The sequence below is a fragment of the Salvelinus sp. IW2-2015 genome, linkage group LG4q.2 (genome assembly GCF_002910315.2).
Source record: "Salvelinus sp. IW2-2015 linkage group LG4q.2, ASM291031v2, whole genome shotgun sequence".
Classification (NCBI taxonomy): Eukaryota; Metazoa; Chordata; class Actinopteri; order Salmoniformes; family Salmonidae; genus Salvelinus; species Salvelinus sp. IW2-2015.
In genome coordinates this window covers 15379981-15399888 of record NC_036843.1, presented here as the reverse complement: position 1 = coordinate 15399888, position 19908 = coordinate 15379981, and the positions used below count along the sequence as shown (strand labels likewise).

Sequence of the window (19908 nt, the reverse complement as noted above, 5' to 3'; positions counted from 1 at the left end):
ATCAACTTAAGGGAATTAAGTGTTTTTTCACCAAACCTTTAACCTAAATCAAATGTCATGGTGGCCTTTTGTGTTGATTTCAGGTTGAATTCACTTTCGTTGACAACTCAACCAAATGTAAATCAAAAATAGACGTTGAACTGATGTCTGTGCCCAGTGGGAAGTGTCACTGATGATTTTTCTAATGGAGCCTGCAGTACCCGTGTTGAACAGATATTCCGGGGTATTTTGGTAAACACTTCAATACTTAACTTTCTTTTTTAACAATACAATCCACCAAACATCTGTTGGATTTTCCAAATTTTTGGAAATTCAGATTTACAGCATGATTGAAATTTAAAGTCAATGTTCCCGCTTTAGCGTAGACTGCATTAACGGTAATGCTGCATATGTCGGCTCAATCGGAAATTACCTTAACATTTATATTACGGAATCTGTTATGCTTCGACTTTAGAGATTTTATAGAGCCCTTAATACTTCAGCATTCCTTGTAAAAGCAAATTGATGGCGTTTATTAAAGCGTGTTTTCGGCTGAAGCAGACAGGCCCGGAAGAGGCAGTGACCTCTCTTTATTCTATCAGAGGCGAGGAGGAAGGGTGAAACGTGAATTTCGGCATAGTGCCCCTCCGGAAGAGCTCAACCAATCCAAAATCCATCCCTCTTCATTTTCTTTGTGTTTACTTCTACGTTCATGAGTTTACATGCCAATTCCATTAAGGATTAAAATAGTTTCTGCAATCCCTCCTCAACTTCTCACCACCCCCCTCTGTCCCTCCTTTTAACCCCTCCCGCCACTTACAGGCTTTGAGATCCATGGGCTGAGTTAAGGGATTACTGGCCAAACTCGCTGCTGCACAGACCATTACCGAGAAACGAGAGGCAGCTGGGTTGTAGAATGTTCCAGCGAGAAGTCTGGGACCTATAGTGAAAGCTATATTTGATCAATGGCCATGGCGCGTGTCTGCACTAATGAATACTTCACTGAGTGTCTGAAAAAAATAAGAGAAAACTAAGGGTGTTATATGACACCAGGCCGGGGGTTTGCACTCCAAGGTCCCCTTTGAGCTGCTATTGAATCATAGGTGAGCGGCTCCAAGCAGGATTTAGTGACTCACAGTCGTGGAGGTGAAATCATCCACTCTCTCACCAAATGCACCGGCACAGGACTGTTGACCTTCTCAATTGCCCAATGACAGATGTCACCTGAGGATTCAGCTCAGCATGCTCACAAAAAAATGACAAATGCTACTGCAATAACATACCAACACCCACCCGTAGCACGCGCTCCAGCAGGTACTGTATATCTCACTGGTCATCCCCAAAGCCAACACCTGCTTTGGTCGCCTTTCCTTCCAGTTCTCTGCTGCCAATGACTGGAACGAATTGTGAAAATTGCTGAAGTTGGAGACATATATCTCACTCACTATCTTAGCAGCTCACCGTTTTTATTTACATTTTTTGCTCTTTTGCACACCAGTATTTCTACTTGCACATTTATCCCTCCAGTGTTAATTTGCTCAATTGTAATTACTTCGCTACTATGGCCTATTTATTGCCTTACCTCCTTACTCCATTTGCACACACTGTATATAGATTTTTCTATTGTTATTGACTGTAGTTTTGTTTATCCCATGTGTAACACTGTGCTGTTGTTTTTTGTCGCACTGCTTTGCTTTATCTTGGCCAGGTCACAGTTGTAAATGAGAACTTGTTCTCAACTGGCCTACCTGGTTAAATAAAGGTGAAATAAAAAAATATATTTAAAAAATAAGCAAAAAGTTAAATATATCAGTTTGGGAGAATAAATTGACATGGCCCTCTCTCTGACTGTAGGACGGGTGGTGGTGGTGCAGCCAGTGCCTGTAGTGCTAAACCACCCAGGGTTGGTAATCTCAGAGGGATCTGAGGGAGCTAAGTGGGGCTAAGCCTGGTCAACGCCTGGGAGTGGACCTCCATTAGAGACCCAAAGCCAGGTGCCCTCAGCCACAGCCCTACCAGGCCTGCACCGTATCCCATGCCAGCAAAGCTCTCATCTCTCCAGAGTGGGAGGATTGTGTATCTCCACTGGCCCCCGGGGGTCTTCTGAAGGCCCCTGTGGAACCAGAACAACTACTCCCTCCACTTCCCTCTACTCTCCCTTCCAACTGAGGGAATGGGGTTCTTTTCTTTTCTTTTGTCTCCCCCTTGCCATGCATATTTGTCTGCATTCCATCAGCTGTCTGTCCATGTTATTGTGTAATACACTTGATTGACTAATCAAGCTGAAATGTTTTGGAGATGGGATTGATCCCAAACAGGCCAAATGTTCTGGAAGAGCCAGTGGATAAGGAGGAAATCATTCACAAATATCTGAGGGAGTATGGCGGAAACCACGGACAGCATGAAGAAGATATTTAATAGCTTTTTAATTGTTCGGATTACTGATATTGCTGACCACTCTGTTGCAGCCAGTTGAATTGGTTCAAGAGGAGCCCTTCACTCTATATGTCAATTTCTGCGTGCCAATGTGAGATCAGAACCCGAGATGCTCGCACAGCCAAAATGTTTTCCCTCCCAAATCTTCCATCTCCAGCCATCACCTTGTGGCTTACGATAGACCCTCCCAACATGTCCTTGCTCACTCTGCTGATGTCTTCATTGGCTGGGCTGCTTGCCACGGCTAGTGTGGAGGGAAAGGACCGTGAGTGTGTCGCACTCTGATGACACGGGCTGGCTGTGTGTACAGCTGCTGTGGGATAAAGAGTTCAAGAGCTGAGCTGCTTCCTCCAGACCTGATGGATCTGGGGGTCCGGTCCTCCAGTAGCCTTTCTACTTCACACTATGTGTTGTCTATTGGTATGGTTACTTACCACAACTTATTTTACCCTAATCTTTTAAAAGCTCTATCCTTCGTATTCTATGTTCTATTTGTGAACATCAACTTATTAAACTGTTAAAAAACAATGTTAAAACATAGACACCTTCAAATATGTTGTTGCAAAATACACATTCCTGCTTATGCCAGACTGAATATATTGCAGAAGACTCATATCCTACAGGTGTATCACCAACAACTGTTACCAGTAGTAGATGTACAATAACATTAGATTTTTACACAGTCAACTATTGGTGGCCGTTAAATAAAAACAGCTGGCGATCAACAGATGTCTCAGTCTATAAGAAACCCAGAGACAGAGACAAAGCATTTAGTAATGTCACGTGATAAGAGTCAGTCACAGTCACAGATCTGTGTAGCCTTTGTCCAGCCAGTGGCTTTGTCATGCAGAAGAAATGCATTAGAAGGTGATGTAGTATATATTAGGCCATCGGAGTCACAAAGAATGCCCCCAAAACACAGATGCTCCACCGTTTAGCTGCAGCTTTTGCATAACCACTATGCATGGAGATTTATGTCTGAGGCAAGACAGTCATTAACTAGCTTTCCATACAAAGCCAGAAGACACTCTGGATGCCAATGAGGCACATATAATATCATAACTAGGCAAAAGTCAACGCCAAGCAAACAGGAACCACTGGATGGACTAATGTAGGCGTAAAGTGGAACCGAAAGTAAATACAGCGTGAGAAACAACGGAGGCCATTTTCTTTAGGTTCCCCTGCCAACCTACAACGCTTCCTGTTTAGACCACTGTTCGGTCTCAGCCTAATCCCCTCAATAGGAGTGCATTTCTCAGGACACTTACGTGACCCTGGCAAGAGAGATCCAGAGCAGATTTAAGGCTTCATTGTTGCCAATTTCTCTGCACTGCAGTCTTTAAAAAATGTGTCTTAAAGACTTAACTGGTCCTGAAAGGCCAAGGGGTAAAGTGAAGCAGAAATGCTTGTTTAACCATTACTAGGGATTTTTCAACTGTGGAGTGTATAGTGTGGGGTACATCATTTTTGTACTATCACTCTATCATCTTACAAGCTTTCATTAATGTAGTCTGATGGTTGCTTGATATGTAAAATATTTCAGAAGTAGATTTAGAGAGGAATATTCAGGTAAATATGCAGGTGAAAATGTAGTAAGACACTTCCTATTCCACTGTCCATGGCATGCACATATGTCACACCACATGGTACTGTAGTCCTATATACTGTATTCATTTTAACCAGAGACCTCTGAAAAAGAAAAGCTGAAATCTTCCTTGAACCCCAGAGGATCGTTTCCATAGGAACACAATAAACAGAGAGGGTGAGGAATGGGAAAGAGAGTTTATCCATTATCAATAAAAGGCATTGAGGAGGGAATATAAATGTTTAATGGAGGCGTAATTATGTCGTTATTAGCTATGTAATTGATATAATGTGGGACTGGGGCATATGCATGCAGCTCTGCGCACATCAGTCCAAAAATACAGATTGGCATATTTATGTAGTGACCTTAAAATGCAGATGCACGCAGTCAAAACACAAGAACACACGCGCGCTCTATGACAGAACGGAAGAAAAAGTTAGTCTTTAAAATTGATTCTTAATAATGTGTTGCAGGGTAGCAATGTAGTATTACATATTTTAGACAAATTACATTTTGAAATACAAATATGGAAGTGTCAATATCTAAAAATAACATGTAATATTTCAATAATGTACAGAATAATATTATAAAGTTTAAATGTATTTATAGGCCCAAATTGCGCACAACGTGTGTCTCTTCTTTTAAGTCGAGAGAGAGGGGAGGGGTTTATCTAAGGTGTTTGAGACAGCGGGATGGGGTTGGAGAGGGGTAGGAGGAAGCAGGAAGGCTAAATAGGGCGGACACATAAAAACGGCAAGGGGCAATAGATGCTTGATCAGTTGGAGAGTCTGTTCGCGCAGTGTGCCGCCCCCATGAACTTCTGGAAATGGGAAACCCGCTGCAAACCTACGCTGCTTCAAACCGCCTCCGTCTCCGGCCATCGTCTCTCTCGACTCTTGTTTTTTAGAGGGGTCGTTAAGGAATTAATGATCCGAAGGAACCACCGTACTTCTCCATAAGTTCATTCGGCGTTTTCAGTACATGCTTTACACCTGGACTTCCATTGCATGGGGAGAGCTCGCACTTTCTTTTGTCATATTTACTTTTCTCGAGGATACTACCTGTACCCCTACTAATGGTAAGCGCCGCTGAACTTCATGTGTGTGGCATATTCGAATGCGATTAAATTGACAAAACAATTATAGCCTATTAAATGACGTCAACTCTATACAAGTAGCCTACAAGATTAGCCTACATAGTTCTTCCGTATCCAGTTTAGGCTCCGATGAGCTACATTAGGCTGATATATTCTTCCCATGAAATGTAAATTATTGAAATTGCATAGGTAATAAATAATATTAGCCTAACAACAGCGGCTCATGTTCATGATACTGAACATTAAATGTAGCCCATTGCATTTAATTCGATTACTGTAGCTACTTCATTAAATGATTTTGCCCCCAAGTGAAATAAAGTGACCACCGACTATCCTAACGCACGCTTGGACAATTGTGCCAGAAAGTGTTTCACATGGAAAAAATAATAAGATCATTTTCTGCTAAAGAATGTTAACAGTACTTGCTTTGGGAGTTTATATCTGTTGCATGAGTAGACATTTTTTAGAAGGGGGGGCACTCGGGTTTTTAGACACCTGCACGCACAGTAACTAGTGCGCATATTTCCCATTTGGTAACCGTTTGGAAGGTCAACCCTCACTTTTCCATCAAAACATACATCGTCAGGTTGTTACAGATCTGTCAGATTATGGATTTACTCCTTATAGTTGAAGTTTACATTCAATGAATAGACACCCTGGGACAGAGACTGGGCTCATGCGTAAATGTAGCCGTGCTCTGTAGTTCAATTAGGTGATTTTAGATTTCTGAAATGTCAAAGCCTATTTCTTTAAAATGTAATATAATTTAGATGCCTAATGGTAATTTAAGAATAAATGACTGGAGTTTAAAACGTCATGGAAACACAATTATCTCCAACGTGTTATAAGAACAAATAAGGAAGCACTGTACACTACAAACTGCTACTACAAACAAACAAATGACTCACATGCACAAAATATCAAGATGTATGTATCGAATTTAGACATTATTAAAGAAAATCTCATTAATACAATAAAGGGAGAGTAAATATGTATTAATTCTGGCCTCCCTGACGTATGTACCCTGGGACTGTTCAACCTGCAGCCACTAACACTAGCATATTCGAATTTGTTAAATCATTACATTACTCGTTTGTTTAAATAAATTATTTGATGACTAATGATTCCACCACAATTACACAGTTTACAGAAAGTAAATTATAAGAGAGGATTTGGGCATGCAGCTGACAGTAAGAGTAAACGTCTCTGTTCTTAATTTTGAGAAGTTGGCCTCCTTGCTAAGTGCAAACAGACCCATGCTTACAGCTTAGGGAGAATAAAAAAAACAGAGCAAAAAGGGGGGAAAAAGCTGAATTTAAAATTGGATCATAAGGGGTTATACATATCAGAACAAACTGCCGGGAGCGCCGAGAGAATAGGCTATTGTGTAAATCAACATAGAGTACTTGACATTGCCAAACCCAATTGTTTTGTTTGTCTATTTTCGTTCCTTATTATAGGGAGCAAATACAACATGTTGAGAGCAACATTAATTAATCTAAAGATATATTATTAATGATTGTATAGATAGGGCCTACCCAATTCTTTACAAAGCATTGTAAAACAACGATAAGGTTGAATTTCAGTGTTTTAACGACTGAACGTTCATGCTGTATTTTATTTGTCTATTTTTAAACCACATTCAGCAATTAACTACCAACCTGCTTTGGCACAGCTTCAATAACTTTGATGTCACGTCAAACTGTTGTTTGGCCTTGAAGATATAGCCATTTACTTTTACTATATCTTCAAATGGAAGAAGATCACTAAATCATTTATAATTAACTGATGAGGTTAAAACATAAAACACATTTTTGCCCTTGACATAACAACTAGACAGACAATCAACTGATGATTGATTATGATAAAAAACATCCATTTGTAGTCTCAGAACTGTCTTCAAAACCACCTTGCTGTTGTTTTTGTACCCTACTTATTGTCAGAAATAAGTTAAGATATCATGCTTTACTTTTCACCAAGTATACCCATAGAGCATACAAGTTGTATTTTTAAAATGAATACTAAACTTTCACAGTAGACAAAAAAAAGCATGGAATATGAATGCTGCTGGAATACTTCCTCAAAATAAGGAAATACCTGCCTGAGAAGTTTGAGCTAAAACAGTACAATTGGGCCCTGGACTATTGTCTGTTCCCGTGGTAACCTGCTCCCCTCCCACCATCCCTGTCAAATTCCTCAGGAAACACATCTAAAGCACCATGTGCATAGTCTGATCACATTATCTCTGGTTAGAGAGAGGGGGGAGGGAGGAGGAGACAGAGGGAAGAGGGAAGTCAAATACAGGGAGGCCTAGGGAGGAGGAGGACTAGGCCAAACCAGAGGAAGCTTACTGCCAGGCCTAATTGCACCCTGGGCTACAGTACATTCATTGCAAAATATGGCACTGTCTCTTGTTTCGGTTAAAAACTCAGACTGTGGATGTTACGCTTTCTTCCTTACTGTCCCTCTCCTCTACTTTAGGCCTGATCACAGCTGGTGAGCTGAATAACGCAGAATAACCCAATAAAAGGAAGAGTTATGTACATTGTTCAAACATATTGTTATTTATCTTTCTAGACACCCTCCTATACATTGGTTATTACAATATAATAGGAGACAAGGAAGAAATATGATGAGCATCATTGTATCATTGTTGGTTACATCCCTATATGCTGTAGACGGTTAGTACTGTCATCAACCTACTTGGTGAATCCATCAACTTAGTAAGTGGCTCTGTCAGTCATTACTGTAAGAAGTTCTGTAGTCACTGTTTTGTTTTGAGCAGTTTGAATTGCTGTAATCATGGGAGAGGCCCTCTCGGCACAATGAGCGTTTGTTGTCAGYGATGCACACACYRMWTKRCCKRCCKCKCCKRYMGMYWWAMAGKMCTGATCATGTTCAGAACCCCACTGCCTCTTCACCAGGGTTCTCACACACACACACACACACACACACACACACACACACACACACACACACACACACACACACACACACACNCACACACACACACACACACACACACACACACACACACACACACACACACACACACACACACACACACACACACACACACACACACACACACGACCTTGTGTCACGACCGAGAACATGAGGTCACACAAAGGTCAACATCTAATTCTGTTACAAAAAATGAAAAATTTCTCCTTGATTGCATGTACAGTGAGCCATGGAGGGAAAAAGATAAACACAGAGATATGAACCCAGACACACACACAGTTTAATCAAATCAATCAATCAATCAAGTGTATTTATAAAGCCCTTTTTACATCAGCCAGTTCCAGTGGAACACATTCCAGTTCTAGTGGAATGGGCTCAAATGACAAAATATTGAGTTGAAGTGTCTTATCTGTGGTACTGTTGTTTGCCCAGGCCCTATTTCACAAACAGTCTTCATTTTATTAGTGTGATTCAGCAATGTGTGTAAAAGCAAGATATTCATTAGGGCCAAGTCCCTCCGGTTGTGATGTCGTAGATCTACAGAATGGGCGTAAACCGTCTACAGGACAGAACGCTGTGTGTAGAGGCATTGGATAGAATTGTCTCAGTTCCAGAACTGCCTTGCCATGACACTCAAGTGAATTGTATTGCATAACAAATTGTGATTAATAGACTTGTGGTTTTATTCTTGTTGGCATACTGCAGTGGTGAATTTGTGTGTCTGGTCTGGTCTGGAAAAACAAGGTTCTATTCAATTCAATAGATCTTTATTGTGCCCGAAAGGAAATTATTGTGCATTGTAAAAAATAACAAAAACATACACAAATAAAAACACACACACATAGCAAATTATGCTTTTGACCAGGGTTGAAAGACACACCTCCAGGTACAACAAACTCAGATCACACAGGTTTGAGACTACAGTATATATACACTATATATACTATGTACTTTAGCATTAAATATATTGTTAGTAAATATGTGTGGATTATACTGGGCAGGACAGGAGGACAGCATATAGAGATGCATTAGTACTTGTCTGAGTCCATGGAGGTTGGGCTTAGGGTTATTGATGCCAGTATGGTCAAAGGGCAGAGCAGCAGGCTTGTCATCAGCAGCTCCACAGATCTCAGGACAACAGAGGGAAGGAGGGGAAGAGGAGGGTCCCTTTTTGATGGGTGCAGTGCACTTAGATGGGTGATCTCGGGGGGGGGGGGGGGTTACTCTTTAAGTTTCTAGAAAAAGTAGTTTGGCCCCCCTTTGTTGACAAATTAACCCCGTCATTGGGATGCAGATTGATCCCCTACTAATCAATACAGAGCAATCATGAACCATCTGATAGCTGGCCTTAATGAGGAGGGAGGACAAGTGAGTGTCCATCAACACTGTCTGTCTGTTCTGCATAGGCAAGGCAGTGTTTACATAAAGCCATGCTCTCTACAGTGACTTCGGTCTACTTTTAATTGACAGACAAATTGCTTATAAAGGGATGCTGTGTCGTGATCTCTGAAATATGTCTGCTTGAGTCAAAAAATTGTATTTGAAGTAACAAATATTGAATTTGAATATTTCTCACTTAATTGTTACATGATATGTTTTGGCTGCTTCATTTTCTGTCCTATTTAATGTGTGGTGTCTACAAGGGCATCAAACTTCTGTGAACTCTGAACTACTCTTTGAAGGGTAGTCAGTTTCCTTACTCTTGACATACCAGATACACTATAGAGAACATTAATGTAACCTTTCACCCCACATCAAATCAAACTTTATTTGTCACGTGCCGAATATAGCAGGTGTAGTAGACCTTACAGTGAAATGCTCACTTACAAGACCTTAACTGACAATGCAGTTGAAAAAGATTAAAATTTAAAAATTAAATAAGAATAGGAAATAAAAGTAACAAATAATTAAAGAGCAGCAGTAAAATAACAATAGTAAGGCTATATACAGGGGGTACCGTACAGAGTCAATGTGCGGGGGCACCGGTTAGTCGAGGTAATTGAGGTAATATATACATGTAGGTAGAGTTATTAAAGTGTGTGTGTGTGTGGGGGGGGGGGGGGGTCCGAGCAAATAGTCTGGGTAGCCATTTGATTAAATGTTGAAATGTCTATGTGATAAGCCTTAATGAAGAGAGACTGGGTTACACACACACACACACACTACATTGTGCATTGTCAGGAAGGAGCTTGTAAGTATGCATTTTCACGGTAAAGTCTTTACCTGTTGTATTCGGTACATGTGACAAATAAAAATAGATTTGATTTGGCACACATACCTTAAGTCAAAGCCAGAAGTATTTGCCTCTAAGCTGACTACAATGTCCCTTTTCTCTTCTGTACATTTCAGGAACAGGGTCACTCCAACGCTCTCAAGCAGCCCACCAGCACCACGTAACATTTCCTTGAGGAACGCGACCATTGCCGGCTCCCAACAAACATGGACTGTTTTCCCATGCTTTATTTTCTGTCGGTAAGTGGACCAGGCCAAATCAATGTATGCCATGTGACACCATTGCCACATCTTTCTGCATTTCTCCCTTTTCTTTTCTCAGGAGTTTGTCATATTTTACATTTAAATGACTAGATTAATAAAATGGAAGAGCTTCTAGTCTGACTTTTGCAGAGGAATTGTTCGTGAAATGTGTGGCACATGGTCCTTTGTTTGTCTTTGATTGGTCGAGGTAGACTGAGGGACTGGGCTCCTTATCGAGTTAAGAATTTGATTTGACCCCTTGGCTGTTTCTCCTATTTGTCTAATCATAGTGGAGGAGGGAAAGAGAGGAAGAGAGAGAGAGAAGGAGGTAGAGGGAGGAAGAGAGAGAGGAGGGAAGAGGAAGGGTTAAAGGAATGGCCCCCAGATTCCGTTCAAAAAGCTGTGTTCTTCAACCAGCTGTTTACTCTTGGAGGATGTTGCAACATATAAACTGCATAGGGGGGATATCTGATCGTAGGCCATTTTACTGTAAACAAGCCAGACAGGACAATTATAACCAATTAGAGAACATTTACAGTGAAAACACTAGTGGAGGGTCCAATAGGGTGGAGGTTATGTTGGAAAAGAAGGAGATATAGTAAGGGTAGACAAATATAGAATGTCACTTAAAACAGAGGTTTCTTTCTTTCTTTTTCCTCTCTCTCTCACACTCCCCACTTATCTCTTTTTGCTCTGTTTTTGCCTTCCCAGAGACATCATGATTCCTGGTAATCGAATGCTGATGGTCATTTTATTATGCCAAGTCCTGCTGGGAGAGAGCAACCATGCTAGTCTGATACCTGAGGAAGGGAAGAAGAAAGCGCCGGCCCTGCAGAGCCGGACTGCTGGTCAGAGCCATGAACTGCTGCGGGACTTTGAGGCCACGCTGCTGCACATGTTTGGACTGCGGAGGCGACCGCGGCCCAGTCGCTCGGCCACTGTGCCACGCTACCTGCTGGACCTCTACCGGCTGCAGTCGGGCGAGGCTGAGGAGGCCGGCACCCACGACACCGGCTTTGAGTACCCCGAGAGGTCGGCTAGCCGCGCCAACACCGTGAGGGGCTTCCACCACGAAGGTAAAGAGAGAGATAGAGAAAAAGAGAGCATGAGAGAGGGAGGGAGGGAAAGAGGGAGATAGAAGGAGAGTGATGTAACTGTCTGTACACTCTTAGAAAAAAGGTGCCATCTAGAACCTAAAATGGTTCTTTGGCTGGCCCCATAGGAGAACCCTTTGAAGAACCCTTTTTGGTTTCAGGTAGGGCTGGGCGATATCTCAAATTAATGATATATTTTTCTCTCGCAATGTTCCAAATGCCTTTATCCAAGAATCAAGGTTTTTATGTCCCTCACAACAACAAAGACGAAATATCACTTAACTCACTATTTGCATTTTAAGTTTGGTCCAACAGAATCGGTCATATGGGCACCAAAACACATTGAGACATAATATTACTGTAACAGAGGAGAACTTAAACTTTCTAAAAGGCGATTTATGCTTGATCCGAGTGTGACGCAATTGCGGAGCCTCAGGAGGCTTGCATCGCTGTGCACCTTCCAGATTTTGTAACAATGCGGAGGACTCCATATAGCACGTATAACTCCGCGTTGACATGATTGGTTGATGGTAGGTGGAGGCGGTACGTCCTCTATAAACACAAACTCACTTCCTTGACAACTTCCTTCACACCAGCTCTGCTCCGTGAAGCGCAAGAAGTATGAATGCTTCTGCAGAGGCTGCATCGCAGTCAATGCTGTACGGCCAATGCAGACGACGGAATGACCATAAATCAGCTTTTATGATACCTTTTATGTCTCAATGCCCAAAATGTAGAACAGAACAGACCCTACTAAAACGGGAATATCAATGAACATGAATGTGGAAAATTAGTGCTCAAGGTCTGGTGCTCGCGGCATTGCGATACCACGTACCGCTATCAGCATTTGTACAGGCGACGTCAACAAAGTGAACAGGCTATGTTGTTCAAACAGTTGGAGACGGACAGGAGGGTATGTTCATAACAGTTCAACTGTACTACCTTGTTAGCAAGCAAAGAGATCGAAGTTGGCTACTCACTAGCACGTGGGCTTGTGCATGGTTCTAGTTGAATTTGTAACAAAAAGAAAATGTCCATAGACTTGAAAGCCAGATCAGTGATTATTGCAAAAAAGCAGGTTAAACTATTTTGATCAAATAACAAAATTAGGGGGTCTTTATTTTATAACTAGGCAAGTCAGTTAAGAACAAATTCTTATTTACAATGATGGCCAACACTGGGCCAATTGTGCGCCGCCCTATGGGACTCCCAATCACGGCCGGATGTTTTACAGCCTGGATTTGAACCAGGGACTGTAGTGACACCTTTTGAGACACAGTGCCTTAGACCACTGCGCCACTCGGGAGGCGTATATTTAGCCCAGGTATAATTCATTCAATTATTCCAGACTGTTTGAAATGCAGTGTATTGACCTATAATTGTGCAACAAAGCTTATTTAGAGAACTTAAAAAAAAATATGAATCACCCATAAGTTAGAAAAACATGAGTTTTAGGCCATACCGCTCAGTCCTAGTTCCAGGTAGAACCCTTTTGGTTCCAGGGGAAAGCTGAAGAACCCTTTTGGAACCCTTTTCTCTAAGTGTGTACAGAGGACCACATTGGTAATAGCAGTTGTGTAATACTTTCATGCCTTATCCTCTGGGAACAGGCCTACAGTATGTGCTCCCATGTGGCTTAGTTGGTAGAGCATGGCGCTTGCAATGCCGCGGTTGTGGATTCGATTCCCAGGTGGGACCAGTATAAAAAAAGCATGAAAATATATACACAGTACTGTAAGTCACTCTGGATGAAATGTCTAAATGTAAACCCAATAAATGAACCAGAGAGAAATGCATGGATTTTGAGTACATGGGGAAATCCAGAGGTGATGTGACCTTCCCTCTGGTAAGTGTGAGAAAAGTTCTTATTTCCTGGAGTGTACAGTTAATTATACAATGCATGTTTATGACATAAACTACCATCCAAAAGTTTGCGGTCACTTAGAAATGTCCTTGTTTTTGGAAGAAAAACACATTTTTTGTCCATTAAAATAACATAAAATTGATCAGAAATACAGTGTAGACATTGCTAATGTTGTAAATGACTATTGTAGCTGGAAACAGCAGACTTTTTAAAATGGAATATCTACATAGGCGTACAGAGGCCCATAATCAGCAACCATCACTCCTGTGTTCCAATGGCACATTGTGTTAGCTAATCCAAGTTTATCATTTTAAAAGGCTAATTGATCATTAGAAAACTTTTCTGCAATTATGTTAGCACAGCTGACAACTGTTGTTCTGATTAAAGAAGCAATAAAGCTATCCTTCTTTAGACTAGTTGAGTATCTGCAGCATCCGCATTTGTGGGTTCAGTTACAGGCCCAAAATTGCCAGAAACAAAGCACTTTCTTCTGAAACTCATCAGTCTGTTCTTGTTTTGAGAAATGAAGGCTATTCCATGTGAGAAATTGTCAAGAAACTGAAGATCTTGTACAACGCTGTGTACTACTCCCTTCACAGAACAGCGCAAACGATCTCTAACTAGAATAGAAAGAGGAGTGGGAGGCCCCGGTGCACAACTGAGCAAGAGGACAAGTACATTAGAGTGTATAGTTTGAGAAACAGACGCCTCACAAGTCCTCAACTGGCAGATTCATTAAATAGTACCCACAAAACACCAGTCTCAATGTCAACAGTAAAGAGGCAACTTCGGGATGCTGGCCTTCTAGGTAAAGTTCCTCTGTCCAGTGTGTGTTCTTTTGCCCATCTTAATTTTTTATTTTTATTGGCCAGTTTGAGATATGGCTTTTTGTTGCAACTCTGCCTAGAAGGCCAGCATCCCAGAGTCGCCTCTTCACTGTTGACGTTGAGACTGGTGTTTTATTTAAAAAACAAGGACATTTCCTAGTGACCCCAAACTTTTGAACGGTAGTGCACGCCCCATTACAGAATCCATGAGCCAAAGTCAAGCTAATTGGCCAACCAGCACCTGAAACAGCAATGGTTTGGAATGATATAAATAAATAAAACATTTTCTGGACATCAACAGTCCATCCCCATTTGATAATATTCCAATGGTGATGGCAGCAACACATATGTCTCCCACCACCTACTTCCATAAACCCAACAATCCCTGTCTCATCGAAACAAATTAAAATGCAACATTTCCTACACCACTTAAACATGAATATAAGACATCCCCCTCCCACCTTCAACATAAATTATGAAATCTAAGGATGTGGTCACAAAATGGTGGCCAAAGAAGTGGCAAGAATTCAGTCAGACAAATTCCCCTCCTGAAAGAATCTGCAGTCCGACAAAGCCTACAGCGTGTTTGGTTAGCAGCTCAAGGAAAAGCATACCTTCATATTATTGAGTTACACTTCTCACCCCACCCAGCACAAGGGCTTAAAAAAGCATTTGGCCAGCAGTAGTGTGCCTCTCTCTCATGTCTCCAGTTTAAATGGAGCTAGGGACCTTTTACAGGGGCCTTCCTCAACATGCAATTATCTTTAATGCTACTCTGCAGCCTTCTAAATAAAGTTCCTCCTGCCAACAATGTGGGCACTGGGAGCAGAGCAGACTCAACCAGAAGCACTGTGGAAAGTTGGAATATTGACTAACTCTGGGGTGATAGAGAAACAGTAATATGCAGGAGAACGTGCAAGGTAACCTGTTGGGTCTTTCTGTATGGTGTTATGTTGACGGATCAGAGGTGCCATAGTGGTCCTTATCCAAAGTTTGTGTAAGAGAGACACCTTAGCATGGGTGTATATAACTATACAAGTGTGTCATGGAGAGTCAGAAACAACAGTTCTGTAAAAGGCTTCATGTACAACTGAGATCAACAGAGGTAAACCTGTAGGCTAAGTATGTGCAGTAAGAACATTTGTATAACATATGTGGCTAAAGTATGTGCTCTAAAACAGAGATGTGTATTGTGTAATCCAGAGATCATACACAGTGTGACAGTAGCTGGACAGAAAGGCAGAGCTGGAGGGCTGAAGAAAAACATGTCTGCCCTCGGGGGAGGAGGGATGAGTCAGCCTTAATGGGGCCTGTCTAACACACTAAGACGGCACAGCACCGCACCAAGGCCACTCAGGAAGAAGGAGGCTCAGCCGCCTGTCTATGATGCGATGTGTGTGTTTAACTATGCTAATAACATGCTTGGAGCATTTTGTTGAGATCAAACTAGGTTCTCTGTTTTCATGTAAAATTCCATTGTATAACAATTCAAATTAGTTACTTTTTCAGGATCACTACACGGTAATAAGATATTTAGTCAAGGCACCAAGTTCACGTTGACAACGACAGAGCTAAGGAAGGGAAACTATGTGAAAAGAGAACTGTGTTGGTTTCAAGCAGGGAGAAACTGTACAGGGAAAAATGCAAGGCGTCAAAGACAACTCTCGAGGTTAAAGATGCAATTACCCACTAAATCCTCCAGGAATTCAAGCTATGGGAAATACTGTGTTTTCCAGGCCTCCACTTAGTCTTAGCCCTGGATTAAATCAAATCGAGCGTTAACCAGCTTTGGCCGACATCCGCATAGCAGATGTTTTGGCGGTGTTGGAGGTGTAACTGTGGTATGAGCTGACATATTGGTGAACGGCTGCTCTTGTGTGTCACAAACCACTCCCTTATTATCCCTACAGAGTTAGAAATTCTAAACGGAGCTAGAAAGTGTAAGCTATATCAATGTTAGAAAAAATCACTCTGAAATGTCAAACCATTCATGTTAGGCTAATGCATGTTTTCATGTTCATTTGGATAGGTGAATTTATGAGACTTATCAGTCTAATTAGAGGTTTGAACTTGTAACGTGGCTGCATGAACTTCTAACGCAGCTGCATGGGATTTGTGCGGTGTGGTTTTGTTGCATTTAATGGCAGTGTCCGCAATAAGGTAAAGTAACGACCCGCTTGTGGATTTGACAGCTCTAATGCAGTTCCACCTCGGACACCACAAAACAACACTATGCAGATGTCCATCTGATTGAATCTAGCACTTAGCTCTATTGCTGCTCCTCCACCAAAGGATTGTCTGTGGGAATCCGTAATGATTATTCATGATGAAAATGACAAATGTCCCTAGTTAACAAACTGTTGAGCCAATCAAAAACACAGAAGGTTTGAATAATGACAACCACCTGGATAAGATTAAAGCCTGAGTGTGAAATAACAGGGCCGGATTGAGCAGGAAAATAGTAGACACAACATTCCTTTCCCAACAATGGTGGTCTTGCCAGAAATCTGCAGACTGTGCATGGAATAGTTACCCTCCACTATGTTTATATGGTAGCTGCGGTACGTTAATCACCACCCTCTAAGTAATGCATGTTTCTGCAAAGTGCATTGTGGGAAGTCCTGGATGATCCTTATGGATAGATAAAGAAGCATGGACGATGTACACTCAGTCCCCGGAGGCTATCCCAAGTGAACGTGGACATTCTTGTGTGTCAATTAAGGCATGTTAGACTGCAGAGGTATGTGTTTTTGTACAGTAGAAAGCTGTCTTCCAAAACATAACTGCAGGCCATGTAAAACTGTGTGGTTGCAATCATGAAGATTGACACAAAGAGTACTGTTAAACAACCAACTGTGTAATAGTTTTGGAGGGAACTAATTAATAGTAATATGAGGGAAGTGAACGGAACTCAGAGGCAAAGATAAAATATGAAAATACTCAGTGATAAACTCTTAAATCAAATCTATACAGGCTGTCATTAGTCAAGATGGCAGCCCATACAGACTCCCTTGGTAAAAGTGCTGACATTGACTGTGTCCTGTTGTCTTTCTCAGAGCACATGGAGCCGGTTCATCCGGGCGAGCCTCAGACGAAGAATGGCGAGGCCATCCCACTGCGCTTCCTCTTCAACCTCAGCAACATCCCAGAGGATGAGCTGCTCTCGTCGGCCGAGCTGCGTCTGTTCCGGCAGCAGATCGACGAGGCCATTACGGAAAGCGAGGGGGACAAGGATCAGCTCCACCGGATAAACGTGTACGAGGTGCTGAAGCCCCCGCGGGCCGGGCAGCTAATCACGCGGCTTTTGGACACACGGCTGGTGCGCCATAACACCTCGCGCTGGGAGAGCTTTGACGTGAGCCCCGCCGTGCTGCGCTGGACACGGGAGCGCCTGCCCAACTACGGGCTGGCCGTAGAGGTCCAGCACCTCAACCAGACACCGCACCACCAGGGCCGTCACCTGCGCATCAGTCGCTCGCTGCACCAGGAGCCCGGGGAGGACTGGGAGCAGCTACGCCCCCTGCTGGTCACCTTCGGCCATGACGGCAAGGGCCACCCGTTGACGCGTCGGGCCAAGCGCAGCCCAAAGCAGCGGGGGCGTAAGCGCAACCGCAACTGTCGCCGTCACGCTCTCTACGTGGACTTCAGCGATGTGGGCTGGAATGACTGGATAGTGGCGCCCCCAGGGTACCAGGCATACTACTGCCATGGGGAGTGCCCCTTCCCCCTGGCAGACCACCTGAACTCTACCAACCACGCCATCGTTCAGACGTTGGTGAACTCGGTGAACACCAACATTCCCAAGGCCTGCTGCGTGCCCACGGAGCTCAGTGCCATCTCCATGCTCTACCTGGACGAACATGACAAGGTGGTCCTAAAAAACTACCAGGAAATGGTTGTGGAAGGGTGCGGCTGCCGCTAACACTGACTATGGGCAACTTGAGGCAGGCTGCACGGATGCTAAGAAAATTCAAAAGGCCCCACCTTACTCCCAAAAATATTCACTTGGACCCTTATTTATAACTTTTCTGTTGAGACGTATGTTCGTAATTTTTTCTCTCTCTTGACAATATGATCATATATTTTGACAATATATATATATATATATATATTTATATCTACATATAAAAACAAGTGAGTCCTTATTTTAAACATAAATAAAAAGCTGTACAACTTTTCATAATGTATATTAGATTGTATAACGGTTTTTTAAATGAGAAAATAGTTTTTTTTTTATCTAAAAAGTAAAGTTTATTTACTGGTAATATTTATTGCTTTGATATTATACACATACAAAAAAATAAAAACAAATTGCCTTCCAATATTACATTGTAGCAGATCACAAGAAACACCAATTGTGTACTTAAATTAGAGCACTGTGTGAAATTATCACTTTACTGATTTGTTATGAATTAGTTGAAGTATCAGAAATGTACATTGATTTTAATTAACCTTTATACATTGCTCTTTAAACCAGTTATTTTATTAGATAGGTCCCTTGAGTTGGAATCAGTTTTTTATTATTTTGAAAAAATCTGATAACATGGGTTGTGAAAAATGAAACGTTGACAGAAAAAGTCCTCATGACTGTTTTATATGAATTTGGATTGAACACATTTGCATCTGATACTTAGCCCGGTGGCTATTTGAAAATGTACTCAAGTAATTGTTGCAATTCATGATAACAGAGGAATATTTCTGATGCTCTGTTGCTTCCAAATAAAATAATGTTCGGTTTCATATCTGGCATCATCCAGCTTAGAGTGATTCACGCTTGAGTAAAGGACTTACACTATATACAGTGCCTTCGGAAAGTATGCAGACCCCTTGACTTTCCACATTTTGTTACTTTACAGCCTTATTCTAAAATAGATTTTTTTTTTTAAGAAAGAATCCTCAGCAATCTACACACAATACCCCAGAAAGACAAAGCGAAAACAGGGTTAGAGATTTTGGCAAATGTATTAAAAATAACAAACAGAAATAGCTTATTTACATAAGTATTCGGACCCTTAACTATGAGACTCAAAATTGAGCTCTGGTGCATCCTGTTTCCATTGATCAGCCTTGAGATGTTTCTACAACTTGATTGAAGTCCACCTGTGGTAAATTCAATTGACTGGACATGATTTGGAAAGGCACACACCTGTCTATATAAGGTCCCACAGTTGACAGTGCATGTCAGAGCAAAAACCAAGCCATGAGGGCAAAGGAATTGTCCGTAGTGACCCCGAGACAGAATTGTGTCGATGGACAGATCTGGGGAAGAGTACCAAAACATGTCTGCAGCATTGAAGGTTTGGAACCACCAATACTCTTCCTAGAGCTGGCTTCCCTGCCAAACTGAGCAGTCAGGGGAGAAGGTCCTTGGCCAGGGAGGTGACCAAGAACCCGATGGTCACTCTGACAGAGTTCTAGAGTTCCTCTGTGGAGATGGGAGAACCTTCCAGAAGGACAACCATCTTCGCAGCACTCCACCAATCAGGCGTTTATGGTAGAGTGGCCAGACGGAAGCTACTCCTCAGTAAAAGACACATGACAGCCCACTAGGAGTTTGCCAAAAAGCGCCTAAAGACTCAACAAGATTC

General features: G+C 42.1%; 1 protein-coding gene across 1 annotated transcript; it reads left to right on the top strand.

The window, feature by feature from the left end:
- The first annotated feature begins 4731 nt into the window (after positions 1 to 4731).
- LOC111963403 (bone morphogenetic protein 4) lies at positions 4732 to 19060 on the top strand. Its single transcript, XM_023986819.2, has 4 exons — positions 4732 to 5078; positions 10410 to 10532; positions 11247 to 11611; positions 17377 to 19060. Exons 3-4 carry the CDS (start codon positions 11254 to 11256, stop codon positions 18240 to 18242), a joined length of 1224 nt encoding a protein of 407 aa, XP_023842587.1. The 5' UTR covers positions 4732 to 5078; positions 10410 to 10532; positions 11247 to 11253; the 3' UTR covers positions 18243 to 19060.
- The last annotated feature ends 848 nt before the right edge of the window (positions 19061 to 19908 follow it).